Source organism: Mytilus trossulus, chromosome 9, assembly GCF_036588685.1.
Source record: "Mytilus trossulus isolate FHL-02 chromosome 9, PNRI_Mtr1.1.1.hap1, whole genome shotgun sequence".
Classification (NCBI taxonomy): domain Eukaryota; kingdom Metazoa; phylum Mollusca; class Bivalvia; order Mytilida; family Mytilidae; genus Mytilus; species Mytilus trossulus.
This window is the reverse complement of record NC_086381.1, coordinates 31,181,745-31,196,163: the sequence shown is the minus strand read 5'-3', so window position 1 is coordinate 31,196,163 and position 14,419 is coordinate 31,181,745. Positions and strand designations below refer to the sequence as shown.

Genomic DNA, 14,419 nt, shown 5'->3' with positions numbered 1-14,419 from the left:
TAATTCTTATATGATTTGCATATTACGGAATACGTTGATATGATTGGTCGAGAGGACTTCCGGTAGTTGATCAAGACGTTGGTTATTTTTCGATAGACGACGTTGACCGAACTTCTTTCCGTTATCAATGTAAAAAAGATTGTGGCGATATTAACACGGACGTTAACAAACTTTATTTTCACAGCACGTTTATTGTTTAATAAATAAAATAATACACAAAAACATTGTTTGAATGATATTAATGGTTTTTATAGTCTACTTATCATATAGCAAATTTCATTAAGTACATATTTTTGCGTTTACCAACAAATATATCCATGCGCCAGACCTATTCATGACATAAATATACGTGTGTTAGAGGTAACAAGTGCGGTAAAATGTATTCCATATCTCCAATTTTAAAGTATTATAAGGATTAATCGCCTTTTTAAAGGAATTTATTGGTGTATAAACTGGACCAAGTCACTCACCATCAAAGAACTTTTATGATATTGTTTGTGAGTGAATTGACCGAGTTTATACACTAAAAAATCCTTTAAAAGGGCGTTTAATCCTATAATTAATCAAGTACGCTTTATCATTATCAGGATTTAGATTCAATTAGTCATCGTTACAATTGTTCTAAATTCTAAACCAACAACTTACCCTAATAAAATTTAAACGTGAAAGTAACTATTGGAAGAATATACCAATAAAACCACCGAACATAGTTGTCTGCGGTCAAGCGATTCTGCGCTTTTTTATGCGTCAGCCAAATCTGAAATGCTGCCCGAATTTTTAGCCAAAAAAATCAATCAACCTTGAATAGATAAACATCAGAACAAATTAGAACTCGGCATTTTTTTCAATAAAAAGATATGAGTATGACAAAACAATTCAAACGAGTATAAAATTAGATAGTCTATAAAAAATGAAAAGTCACTGTAAGTATTGCTGTCGAAACTGAAAGACACTAAAAAAGCAAAATAATAAATAAAGTTTGGTGACAGGAAAACCGTCAAAATCTAGTTTTGAAACAAAGGTTTCTCATATCAACTTAATTAATTGTCTGCTGTGACATCGAACATTTTATAAACCGTGAATAATTGTTAATATTTGTTTTCACTTGATGTATTTTCTACTTTGTGATTGTCATTGACTATCCTTTACAAGTCCAGTTATATTGTTTGCTTAACACACAAAAATGTTGAAATCTCAGATAAATATTTGTTTTTTTCTTCAGTCATGAACCTCAAAATAAAAATAAATTTGAATATACGTTATCACGAACACAAACACAGTGAATAACTTTATTGATGTTAAAAAAAACTATACATTGAACAAAGATGTATAATTTAAATGCGTAGAACGATAGCTAGTATTAATAGAAGACATAATCCACCGAAAAAACTTCCTACTATAAGAATTCCAGCGATGCCTGCACTGACACGAGCGCGATCAAAGTCTCCTCTATCAGCTGCTGAGTTTGCCTGAAAGTAAAACACATTACATCTTTTATTATCCCGTCAAAGAAACCAAGAGGCAAAAATGAACTTATTTGATATTTTATATGATTCCGTCAATGTTAAAGAACTACCACCAATTGTATATTGGACTTATCCTGCAATTAGCGGTCCGCGTTTGCACTTTGTCGATTTTCTTTGAAACATTAGAGACCATGATTAAGATTTTAATAGATAAAGCTCCATGTTTTGAGAGTAAATTTCAGGATAAAAACAATGTATGTACATTGTTGAAAAATATAACATTTATTTGTACTTGCTGAGAAACAGTAAAAAACTCGACAATCCTCGCATTACGTCTGTTTCTAAAGCTCATGCAAATACATTTTATATTTTCATGCAATGCACACATATTGTATATTTTTTATGCTAACGTGTCATTCTACTTACATCGAGTACCAATGCTACAGCAACTGCTCCAAGAGGAGGAATACAACAACAACAAACAAACCATGCCTCGCAAGTCAAATCTGGTGGTCGTGTGGTAGTGATTCTTTGCTGCTGTTTGCTATTCTGAATATCAACGTCTGGCTGATATATAATAACCTTGAAACAAATAATGGATACAGACATCTCTAATCAACTCATTTTCAAAATGATACACATGCATTAACATTTTGTCAACTGTACACTGGCATCGGCTCTCTTATTAATTATATTGTAACATACTCCTATATTTTACATTAACTATAATTGTTCTCTTCAATCTTTATCTATATGTATTATGCATTGGTTTATTTATATAACAGTTGTATATCAATCAAAATAATTATATCTTTAATACATACATTTGTAAGTAAGACAAAGCAGCTATGATTTTTTATAATTTAAAGAGAAGAAAAAACGAAAATTAATACAACTTTTAGAATTTCTGTTCTGTTTAATAATATGCAATTCCTCAACCCTCCTTTTAATAATCTTTTCACGGCTCCAGTATAGAAAAAAATGTTGAACAATACAATATAGGAATCAAACTGTTTAATGTATGCTTGAAGGAATTATAATTTGAAAACACAAAAATGACATACAATCAACCTTTAACGGGGTCCGGATAAGGACATTGTAAATAAAGTCCACACGTGAAACATGTAAGTAAACAATTTACCCAAACCATAAAAAAACACAATTTGAAAAGTATTGAATCATACATTTTGAATCAAGGCACACACAAATACCCCAAGCAAAGGAAACAATAAAGGACACTGATTTAAGAGTTTCAGTATTTACTAGTTACGGAAAGAAAGCTATTAAAATAAACAAAAAAAGTAAACTTTCCAAGATTTAAAATAAATTAGTAGACATTCAATACATTTGGTAAAAGACAATACGTTGTAAACATTTATGGAAAATGCATGGCAGATAAAACAAAAAAAAGCATAAATAATTGATTGATTAACAAAGGATTAGGTCCGGTTAGGGCCGATTTTAGCCTCAAACTTCAGGTTCATTGGATGAAAGATTTTGGTCACTTTAAAACACCAAGTGTTGCGTTAAAAAACGCACGAGCAGGTTTGTAACACAAAATACAACTTGTATCTAATCATAAAGAATGAACATATATGTGGTCAGTTCCATTTAAGACGGAAACTGTCTGAAATTTAAATCAAATGCTAATTAAATTGTGAAAATTTCAATTATTTAGCATGACTTTATGATGCTAGTACCCGATATATGTGCATTGTATTGTATTGTCAAAAACAGCTTATATTCATGTAAAAGAAGTATTTTACTTTGCCAATTTTTTTTAGCTAAAAGTGTACATTTAAACAATTTTTGTAAAACTGCTATTTTGGCGTGCCCAAAAGGGGTCTTACTGGCTCTACTCCATTGCTGTTTTTAATTTTTGGAGATGCATTATTTGATGGTTGGATATTTCAATTTTTAACGTACAGTTGCTTTGCATCTTGATATTTTGTTTCTTCATATTTTAATTCTTTGACCACACATTGTGCATTAAAGGATATAGCAGTTTGGAAAAAAATAATTGTCCACTGTGTAAGGCATAAGGCATGTTCAGGTTTGATATGGAAAATTGACATGCAGCAATTGTCATCATTAATAATGAAACATCAAAAGAAGGAAACACTTCGATACAAAGACTGATTTGTCAGCAGTTGTACGCGTAAACAATCATAATCTTCGCAGCCTTGATGCTGAATTTAAACATGTTATAAATGGAAATAATATAATCAAGACATCGTTCCAAAAGTGAGAAGTTTAGCTAGCTATAAAACCAGGTTCAATCCACCATTTTCCTACATTAGAAAATGCCTGTACCAAGTCAGGAATATGACAGTTGTTATCCATTCATTTGATGTGTTTGGATATTTGATTTTGCCTATTGATTTTTGATTTTCCTTTTTGAATTTTCCTCGGAGTTTAGTATTTTTGTGTTTTTACTTTTTCCATGTTTTCAGGGGTATACTTTATTTTCCAACTTACTATATCTTCTTGCATCTTTTTGTCCTTGTAGGGCTTACTCAATAAACCAATACACTTTGAACTGCAATGTAATGTAAACAAAATTAAACAATAATACGGATTATGAAGTTCTGTATACATTGTTGGACATTCTTTGTAGTTATTCATACGTGTAGAAAACAATAACATTTTACAATAACTGTTCAAACGAGAAAAATTATATTGCACTACGATAGCAAATAAAAAAGCCGAAAAGTTTTTATAATATATCCAACTTATTAAGACAACACAATCCGCAATGTTTACTTGATGACACTTTCAGCAATATTATTGTATAGGCCAATTATATAAAAACAATCAATTATCTTTTTAATTGAACCCAATGTCTATCTCTTGTCAATAAGTCTATTGTCTTCGAAAGTAGATAATTTTTAAATTGTTTTCCTATACTAGTAGTTTAAATAAAGAATGATTTCCTGATCAACTGTTAAACAATTTCTTTTCTAGTCGTCTTCACGTTAACGTTTTATTGACAATGACACATTTTAAAGATATAGGAGGATGTGGTATGAATGCCATCGAGACAACTCTCCATCCAAGTCACACTTTATTAAACTAAAAAATTATCGGTCAAGGTACGGTCTTCAAAACGGAGCCTATGATCGTACCGAACAGCAAGATATAAAGGTATCTAAACAATTTCTAGTGTTAAATCATTCAAACGGGAAAACCAACTGTCTAATATTGATAAAAAAACTAAAAACCAGAAACGCTTATAAACTACATTAACAAACTAAACATCAAATTCCTGACTTAAGACAGGTACGAACAATGCGTGGTTAAACGTTTTAATGGTACCAAACCTTCCCCTTTATAGTTTATTAAATATTTATCATATCTTTAAACAAAAATAAACTTCCTACATTTATTGTAATACTGCAACATAGAACTAGCGCTAACAATATGAATTGCGCTTATGCTGCATAATAGAAAAACAAAGGATATGGATAATCCCTCGTTGACACATAATCAGTAAATGTATAACAAAACAAACCTAAAAATACCAAAGAAACAGCGCTTTTATTGCTGTTCTTCATCTCCAAGTCATAGTGAGGACTTCAACATTGAGCCCAAAAAGAAACAACTCACAGTAAGTTTCTGACGAACCCCTTTTACTGGTTTGAGCGGACTTCTTTGTAAACATATTTATTTGAATAGGCAATCATCCCCAATTGATTAATACAAAATAATTTTTATGTGAATTTCTGAAGTATGCATATTTTGATCATATTTGTTTTTATTGCAAATAACCTTAAAATAATTGTGTTTTTTATTCATTAATAATAAAAGACATCCATTGTATTACATTCGTTGTGATAACTTTTTCAGATGATAAAACTCAATGCAGATGAATTTTGACATTCTTAATATTTATTTAGGGTTAGGGTTAGGTGGCGGTAGTTTTAGTTAGAAAATCGAAATCGATATTTGAACTAGCTACGTAGTGAAGAGATGAATTGTATATTATGAATTGACAGAACTAATCTTCCCTTTACCAACAAATCTGTTGCGCTGTTCCGTTACTAAGATACCAAGGAGTCTCATATATTTTTTCTGGGCGAATATGCATTGTTAAGCATCCATATGTCTATCTGCCTTTTTGCTTTTCTTTACAAGTATATTTTGATTTTGTCATTTGATTTGGGACTATCCGGTTTAAATAACGATCCGGAGGTCGTTTTTCTTTTTATTTTACTTTTTACTGTTTTAATATCCATATCTGTATTTATACTATGTCTCTCTCCGCGTGTAACAATTTATTTTGGAATATATTTTTTATTTTTTATTAACATAAAGACGAACTTGACTATTGTAATACTATTGTTGTAATAGCAATCGGCTTTTATTTCGGGAGGTTTTAGATAAAAAAAAAAAAGACTGGTTTTGTTATCAGATATAGTTAACGGAAGATATAAGGCGTCTCTGCAATTCTTGGCGTTGTTATTAAGAAGTATAAGGTGAAAAGTATGGATCAAGCTCTGGCTATTGACAATTTTAATACTCATAATTAGGGATGTGAACGATTATTGAGTACTCGATTATCGCTCCGTAGTACACAGAGTATCGATTACCAAAATGATACTCGACCAATTTGGTTTTCGTTATAATGTTGTGGCTTTGTTAAATTTGTAAACATACAAATAATTTTATTGAGGGCGCCTCCCGGGAAATAATTATAGACTAATATAAATAATTTAAATGAAAATAAAAAAAAAAAATCTTATATAATAAATGTTCAAGGGCTTACACGTTTATCTAATCTTAATCACAACTGCGATGTTGCTGACTTTTTACATGAAATTTTAAGATAATAAATTGTGGTATTGACCTTGTTCTGTGGCTAGCTAAACCTCACACTTTTATGGCAATGTTAGATATAACACTACAATGACATCATAACATGACAGAAATACAGTACAAATAAATGCAAGAACATGAAGGATAGACAAATACACAAACAAACAATACAATAGTACATTCTGAAATTCTAACCTCAGAATAAAAACACGTAAAACAACATAGGACAGCACACAAAAACTGCACAACAGGACTAAGAACTGTCATATTCTGGACATATACAGAAGGTATTCAGAGAAAAAATATTTTTCATATCATGCTTTTTCCGAAACACGAACCATCGAACTATGTATAACCTTGAAATGGGGGAGGGGGGCAACCAACTGGGAGAGGTATTGACTAAGTTGTAAAAAAGGAAATGACACGTTACAAAAGTATCTGGACACACCTTAAGTATATGCAGTGAGAAATCTAGTGACAAAATATTACCTCCCCTATAAACATCGAAAATTAGATCTTCTGAATGGTAAATAGTAAAAATAGAAATAAATTGAAATGAAAACAAAACTTCCACTCAATGTTGTAATTTTTCTCCTTAAGTAGCAAACATCAAATACAGCAGGCTACAGATGCTTGGTGTAAAGTTAGTTTAAAATGTTGCTATGCCAACAAATTCCTTGAGTACCAACTTCAATTTTATATTCTCTGGAACATGCTTTTTTTCGTACGTATGTACAGCTAGATCAGAGAATGTCATGAAAAAATGTCCAAAGGAATCGATTGATTTGCAGCAAAGATTGGCACTTTTGAAATTAAGTTACTAAGCAAAATCAAACAGACCTTATCTCAATGTAAACATTGAATTTGGATAGATCGAGAAGATCGCAAATACTTGTACAAAACTCGAGACCTTTTCATAAAATTGTTTACAATAGAGTAGAAAGCTACCTACTTTACAGAAATAGCTATCTTTGATTTTAAACCTGCACAGAATGACTATTAAATTTTTACATTCACGAAAAGACAAGAGTTATATATTGAATGCACATGTGACAAGAGCAGACCGGTATGAAAAATCAGCATACTTTGGGGAATTGTAAATGAAAAGTACCTTTTGGAACAATTAGAAAATTGGTGACCCAAAATATCTTTCTATTTTTGTAAGTACATGATTTTTTTCCAATTTTTATTATCAATATGCATCAAAGTTTTACAGTTTTTTAATTTCAGTTTCACAAGCTTCTAAAACAATTATCTTGATAAATACTGGACACAAAACATCATGCATTTGCATGTATGTTTCTAATAACACAGTTTAACAAATAATTATTTTTAAAATGTGCAATTGTTATTTAGAAATAACATTTTATCAATATGGTCACTGGTATTGTTTTATTTTTTACTTTCTCAACTTTTCATCAGAAGAGTGAATTTTCTTTTGTTTTCGTTCACTGGAAATCCCATTGTATATATTGACTTAAATGGTGATTAGCTAGGATATCAAGGACGACATTAAAGACAGCGAACAAAAGAAAACCAAATGATTTAAGGTCAACTTTGTCTAAGGGAGATGGAACCATCTGGTGTATTAAAAGTCGGGTTCAAATCAGAATTGAAGTAAAAATAAATCAAGTGAGGCTTATCATTTCCCACTGGCTACAAATAGAAGAGAAATAAAGTTTGTCGAATATGATTCAGAAACAGTCGATTACCGTTCTACTATTGTTTGTGCAATGTTAACGTTGGCTAGAAGGTTTAACCATCTAACGTTTGCATCTGAACTTTTTTACATCTCTCTACAAAACTACGGTATTACCGAGGCAATAACCAAATTGAATCTAGTTATGATTTCCACCATTCTAGATAAAATGTATATCGGTTCCGTCAATACATTTAAAAGTTAATGATCGATAAATACCGTAGCTGTAAAAATGTAAATATTTTTTTAATAAACTGTTTTCTTTAACACTTGTTTATATTGAAAAAAAAGTTAACTTTATCTGATTAGATTTGAATTGAATAAGAGTGTATTTTACGTGATTTAGTTATGACGGTTAATAATATTCGACTATACCTTTTGATTTAATATCTACTGGTTAACCTTTTCTAGTTTCGTCAGGCCCTTATGCTCTTTTGAACGTTACATTTGTCTTTATGATATCCTTATTTATGCATTACTTAAATCAAAGATTATATATTTTCCTTTTTTTAATTGTTTTGAACCCAAACCCATGACTTTATTGAACCATAATGGTTATTGTCTCAATTTAAAAAAAGAATATTATACTTTGTTTGTCTTTACGCATATGTTCATGTAATGGTAATATTATTAACTTTAGTTCTTTTGTATGATTATATTCATTCGAAAAAATTTCACTTTGTTTCGTGGTTAAAGTACAGTTTTACCTTAAAAATACTGTTTATTGCTGTGTTCGATCATTAAATAAAGACTTATCTAAAATTGAATTGATTTATTTTTATTTTTTGGTGCGTTCATCAATATATAGGGTGGTCAGATCTGCCCTAAGAAAGACATCACTGCAGTTGGTTTTTCATTTGACCAATACTGAAGACCGTCGTTTTGTTATGCGACAAGAACAACGTGAAGGTACTAGTATGCATAAAATGTAACATCATAAAAATACTGAACTCCGTGGAAAATTCAAGACGAAAAGTCCCTAATTAAATGGCAAAATCAAAAGCTCAAACACATCAACTGTCATATTCCTGACTTAGTATATGCATTTTCTTATTTTGAAATAGTGGATTGAAAATGGTTTTGTTGTCAGCTTAACCTCCTACGTATATGGCAGTCGCATACAATGTCATTATATTGAAGACGATATGAGATCAAAACAAACAAACATTATAAGCATACATGTCAAAAATACGTGTACAGCAGTCAATATTTCATAACATATAACCGAATGCGACATATCAACGTGCTTTACTAAGATTGAGCAGGAATTTACTACACTTTTTGAATACTCGGAGTTTATCTACGGTTATTGGTAGGATTTCCGTTGCTATATATTATGTTGTCTGTGTAAAGTTGATATAGTTTGTTATCTTGGCGTGTTTTGTTTTTATATATATGACTTGTTTGAGAAGTTGCTATTAACCGTTTAACAACTTAGCTATATACATATCTCACTAGAAACGTGTTTCCTCGGCTACTTTGTTTGTTATTCGGTACGGTCTTCAAAACAGAGCCTTGGCTCACACCGAACAGCAAGCTATAAAGGGCTCCAAAAATAAGTAATGTAAAACCATTCGAACGTGAAAACCATCGGTGTTACATGTATCTATATAAAAACGAGAAATGAGAAAAAACACGTATGAACTACATAAACAAACGACAATTACTGTACATCAGATTCCTGACTGAGGACAGGTGTAAACATGTGCAGTGGGATTTAACGTTTTGATGTTACCAAACCTTCTCCCTTTTCTGAAACAATAGTATTACATCACAACATAGAAAAACACACTATGAAATATCAATTGGAAGGCTTACATAATATAAAAGTGAGTAAATACATAAGGCATATATATAGAATAGAATGCTGACGAGTATCGTGTTAACTCACATATCAGAAGAATAGCACTATATTTTACATTTTCAATTTGATAAAATAATTTTATACACAAGAAACTATAAACTCGGTTATTGTATATAAAGAATATCAATAATATGGTCATTTTCATCTCTATCCCATTGAACTAGAGATCAAGGATACAACAGATACAGTTAAGTCGGCCTCATATCTTGACTTACATCTAGAAATTGACAATGAGGGTCGATTGAAAACAAAACTTTACGACAAAAGAGATGATTTCAGCTTTCCAATTGTGAACTTTCCATTAATTTCTAAGTAGCAACATTCCAGCAGCACCTGCATACGGTGTATATATTTCCCAATTGATACGATATTCCCGTGCTTGCAATTCCTATCATGATTTTCTTGATAGAGGGTTGATGCTCACAAGGAAGTTATGTAATCAAGAGTTTCAAATGGGGAAGTTGATATCATGTCTTCGTTAATTTTACAGACTCCATCACGATTTGGTTGACTGTTATGGAATAACCGTTTCCCAAATGATATCGGATATGTTCCTTGCGTCGTAATTAAAATCCCCTTCCCTTTTATGAATGTGACCTACCGAATTAGACTATTTACCTGATTTGATATCTCATAAGCAACACGACGGGTGCCACATGTGGAACAGGACTTGCCTAACCTTCCGGAGCACCTGTGATAACCCTTAGTTTTTGGTGGGGTTCGTGTTGTTTATTCTGTAGTTTTCTATGTTGTGTCATGTGTACTGTTGTTTGTCTGTTTGTTCTTTTTTTATTTTTAACAATGCGGTTGTCAGTTTATTTTAGATTTATGAGTTTGACTGTCCCTCTGGTATCTTTCTTCCCTCTTTCATAAATAAACTGTTTTCAAAATACTGAGGATTTTTTTTTATCCCAGACATCGATTAACTTAGCCAATACGGATTTTACATGGTGATTGTTGTACCATACCATTTGTTCATACATCTTTTCTGTTTTATTGAAGTGATGTTATATGGTGATTGCTGTACCATATCATTCGTTCATATGTCTTTTCTGGTTAATTGAAGTGATTTTATATTGTAAATGCTGTACCATACCATTTGTTTATTATGTCTTTTCTGGTTTATTGAAGTGTATTTATATGGTGATTGTTGTATCATACAGTTTGTTCATATGTTTTTTCTGGTTTATTGAAGAGATGTTACATGGTGAGTTTTGTATCATACCATTTGTTCAATGATTTTTGTTGGTTTAATGAAGTTACGTTCTATGGTGATTGTGCTACCAGACCATTTGTTAATATGTCTTTTGTGGTTAATTGAAGTGATGTTATATAGTGATTGTTGTACATGAACATTTGTTCATATGCCTTTTATAGTTTAGTGAAGTGATGTTATTTGGTGATTTTATCGTCACGATTAGTACATATACAAATATTTTTTCGGAATTTTGTCATTTGAAGACATGATAATTTATCATGAAACACATATGCATTATCTATACAATATATGGACTTGGATTAATGAAAAAAAACATATCAAAATATTAAAAAAGAAGATGTGGTATGATTGCCAATGAGACAACTGTCCACAAGAGACCAAAATGACACAGACATTATCAAGTATAGGTCACCGTACGGTCTTCAACAATGAGCAAAGCCCATATCGTACAGTAAGCTGTAAAAGGCCCCGATATGCCAATGTAATACAATTCAAACGATAAAAGTGACGGCCTTATTTATGTACAAAAAACATTAACGAAAAACAAATATGTAAAGTTTATCCTAAAAACTTAAACATATGAAATGGAATCGTCCAAGTACAATTATTGTATATATAGCACCCAAACCACCGAATAAAGTAATCATTGTAAAAGTTCCAGCGACGAAAGCACTTCGATGAGCAAGTTTCAAACTTCCTCTGTTCGCCACTGAATTTGCCTGAAATAAAATATTTTAAAAACATAAAATCTACAAATAATGCTACAATGTTACTTCATATAAATCTGTTTACAAGCATAGCTTACTTTGAACGGATAACACCAATGGTTGTGAATATTCTAAGTTGCCTAGTACTCGACCAAAACATTTTGCAACTCCATCCTGTTCTAGTCCCAAAAGTATCTTCATCCATATTCTATGTGTACAGGAATAGAAATAGTATTCACTGTGCATAATTTTAACTAGTCCCAGTACAAAAAATACAGAATGGACGCCATGATGACATACATCCTATCTTTGAGACTTTCTGATACACAACTCAACATGAAAAATAGTGCATAGTTTACAAAAGAGATCTTAAAACGCAGGAAGAGTTTCTCCCATAGATGAGAAATCTCCAGCATAACAACAAAAGGTTGCGCGTCTGGCGTACTAAATTATATTCCTGCTACCTTTGATAACTACTGTACACGTAAAGCTAAAACTTGAAATGAGGAATGTTTCAAAAATGTTTCATAGAACAGACAATAGCAGAAGGTCATCAACAGGTCTTCAATACAGAGAGAAATACCTACAATCGGAGGCGTCCTTCAGCTGGTCCACAAGAAACTAAAATTAAAATTCTACAAGACTTATAAATGCCAGAGGCTCCTAACTTGGGACAGGCACAAACAAGCGGCTGGATTAAACAGGTTTATGAGATCGCATCCCTCCCCTTTACCTATAAAAGAAAACACATAACAATACTTACAATAAAATTCAGTTCAAGAGAAGTACGAGTCTGATGTCAGAAGATGCAACCAAAGAAAATAAACAAAATGACAATAATACATAAATAACAACAGACTACTAGCAGTTAATTGACATACCAGCTCCAGACTTCAATTAAACTAATTGAAAAATTATATGTTCATCATATGCATACCAGGCAAAATCCTTCCAGTGAGGGTTTTAGTATTATACCATCATAACATATATGAAAAGAACATTACCCGTGTCATGCGTGTATCCTTTATTGTAGCGTATGCATGCAAAGTCGTTTGTTAAAATCAACCTAATATTCAATTATCTAAAGTTAATGAAATGCAAACGCAGCTTTTTTTAGTTAAGACATTCCAATTGATTTTTTTTTGTAGTGTGTACTTCTATGTTGTGACGTTATTCTATTGTTTCAGATAAGGGTGAAGGTTGGTACTTTAAACGTTTAAACCCGCTGTATTTGTTTGCACCGGTCATAAGATTGGCATCAACAGTTGCCGTTTGTTGATTTGTTCATAAGTGTTTCTTGTTTCTCGTTTTATATAAAGATATGACCGTCGGTTTTCCCGTTTGCAAGTTTTTTTTTCACTAGTCATTTGTTATGCCTTTAATAGATTGTTGTTCGGTGTGAATCTTGGCTTCGTGTTGAAGACCGTTTTATACCTATTATGATTTAGTTTTACAGATAATGACTTGAAAGGAAAGTTGTGTCATTGGCACTCATGCCACATGTTCTTGGGTCTATTTAAGCAATGACAATAAATTTTGAATATTGCGTGAATCTACAAAGTATCTTACGGTGGATTTGATAAACTAGTTTACGTCTACAATATATTTACATCGTATGCAAAGATCAAAACTACTACACCAAGAGGCAAAAACCAGCAACACGCTAAAAATGCCAAGCAGGTCCAATCTATTGGTGCGTTTTTATAATGCGTATGCGTTTGATTTTTAGTTTGGATTACTACATTTGTCGGTAATATCTGAACCTGGAAAATAAAAGATATGTTGATAAATAAACAAATGGTTAGGATAACAAATATATGTCACCCATTAATTTAAAAAAAAAAATTCACTAATCGCTTACACTAAGACTTAAGCTGGTATCAAACACATTGACTGAAATTGTTCGGTTTGTTTATTTTTTGGAAAGTTATGACTTTGACACTTACAAAAATGAAGACTCTTTGACAAAAATATCAAACAAAACGAATCACACACTTTATCGGAAACAATTCAGTGCATATATAGCGGTTTGACACACCATCTCAATTGAAAATAACATGACACATTACGTAATATAATATGGGAAATTGGTAATATTTTAAACAAATCTTTCTGCAATTATTCAAAGAATCAACAATTATTAGAACACAGCCAACATGTAGAATTTAAACATAAAGATTTTTATAGAGAGGTGACTGCATTATTATTGACATCTTCGACTGTTGTCTGCTCTATGATCGGGTTTATGTGTCTTTTTCATTGACACACTTACTTTATTGTTACTCATCCTTGTGTTCCTGTTAAAAAATCTTATCAGCTGATACCTGAAAATTATAGTAAAGTACGTACCGATTTTTGAAATCATGATATCAGAACGGACGAAAATATTCTTACTAGTACTTTATTTTGAAGAAAGCAAGACAATTTTTCGACTTCGGGAAAGAAAATGTAATGCATGGGTATGAAATGAATTTACATTATGCCGTTCCACCAACTCTAGATTGCTTTCTTATGGACGGAGATTGATGACCTTTACATAATATCTGTGCCAAAGATGATTACGAATATGTTCCGATTGATTTTATCATTAATCTCGTTATCTTTTCATCGATTGTGAGCTACCGAATTTAAATTTATACTAGGTGTGTT

General features: G+C 31.5%; 1 protein-coding gene across 1 annotated transcript; it reads right to left on the bottom strand.

The window, feature by feature from the left end:
• Nucleotides 1–1,059: 1,059 nt before the first annotated feature.
• On the bottom strand, nucleotides 1,060–8,470 carry LOC134683811 (uncharacterized). Its single transcript, XM_063543115.1, has 4 exons — nucleotides 8,356–8,470; nucleotides 3,945–4,005; nucleotides 1,893–2,048; nucleotides 1,060–1,469 (listed from the first exon to the last, which is right to left on the bottom strand). The coding sequence occupies exons 2-4, from the start codon at nucleotides 3,957–3,959 to the stop codon at nucleotides 1,335–1,337; spliced, it is 306 nt and encodes a 101-aa protein (XP_063399185.1). The 5' UTR covers nucleotides 3,960–4,005; nucleotides 8,356–8,470; the 3' UTR covers nucleotides 1,060–1,334.
• Nucleotides 8,471–14,419: the final 5,949 nt, after the last annotated feature.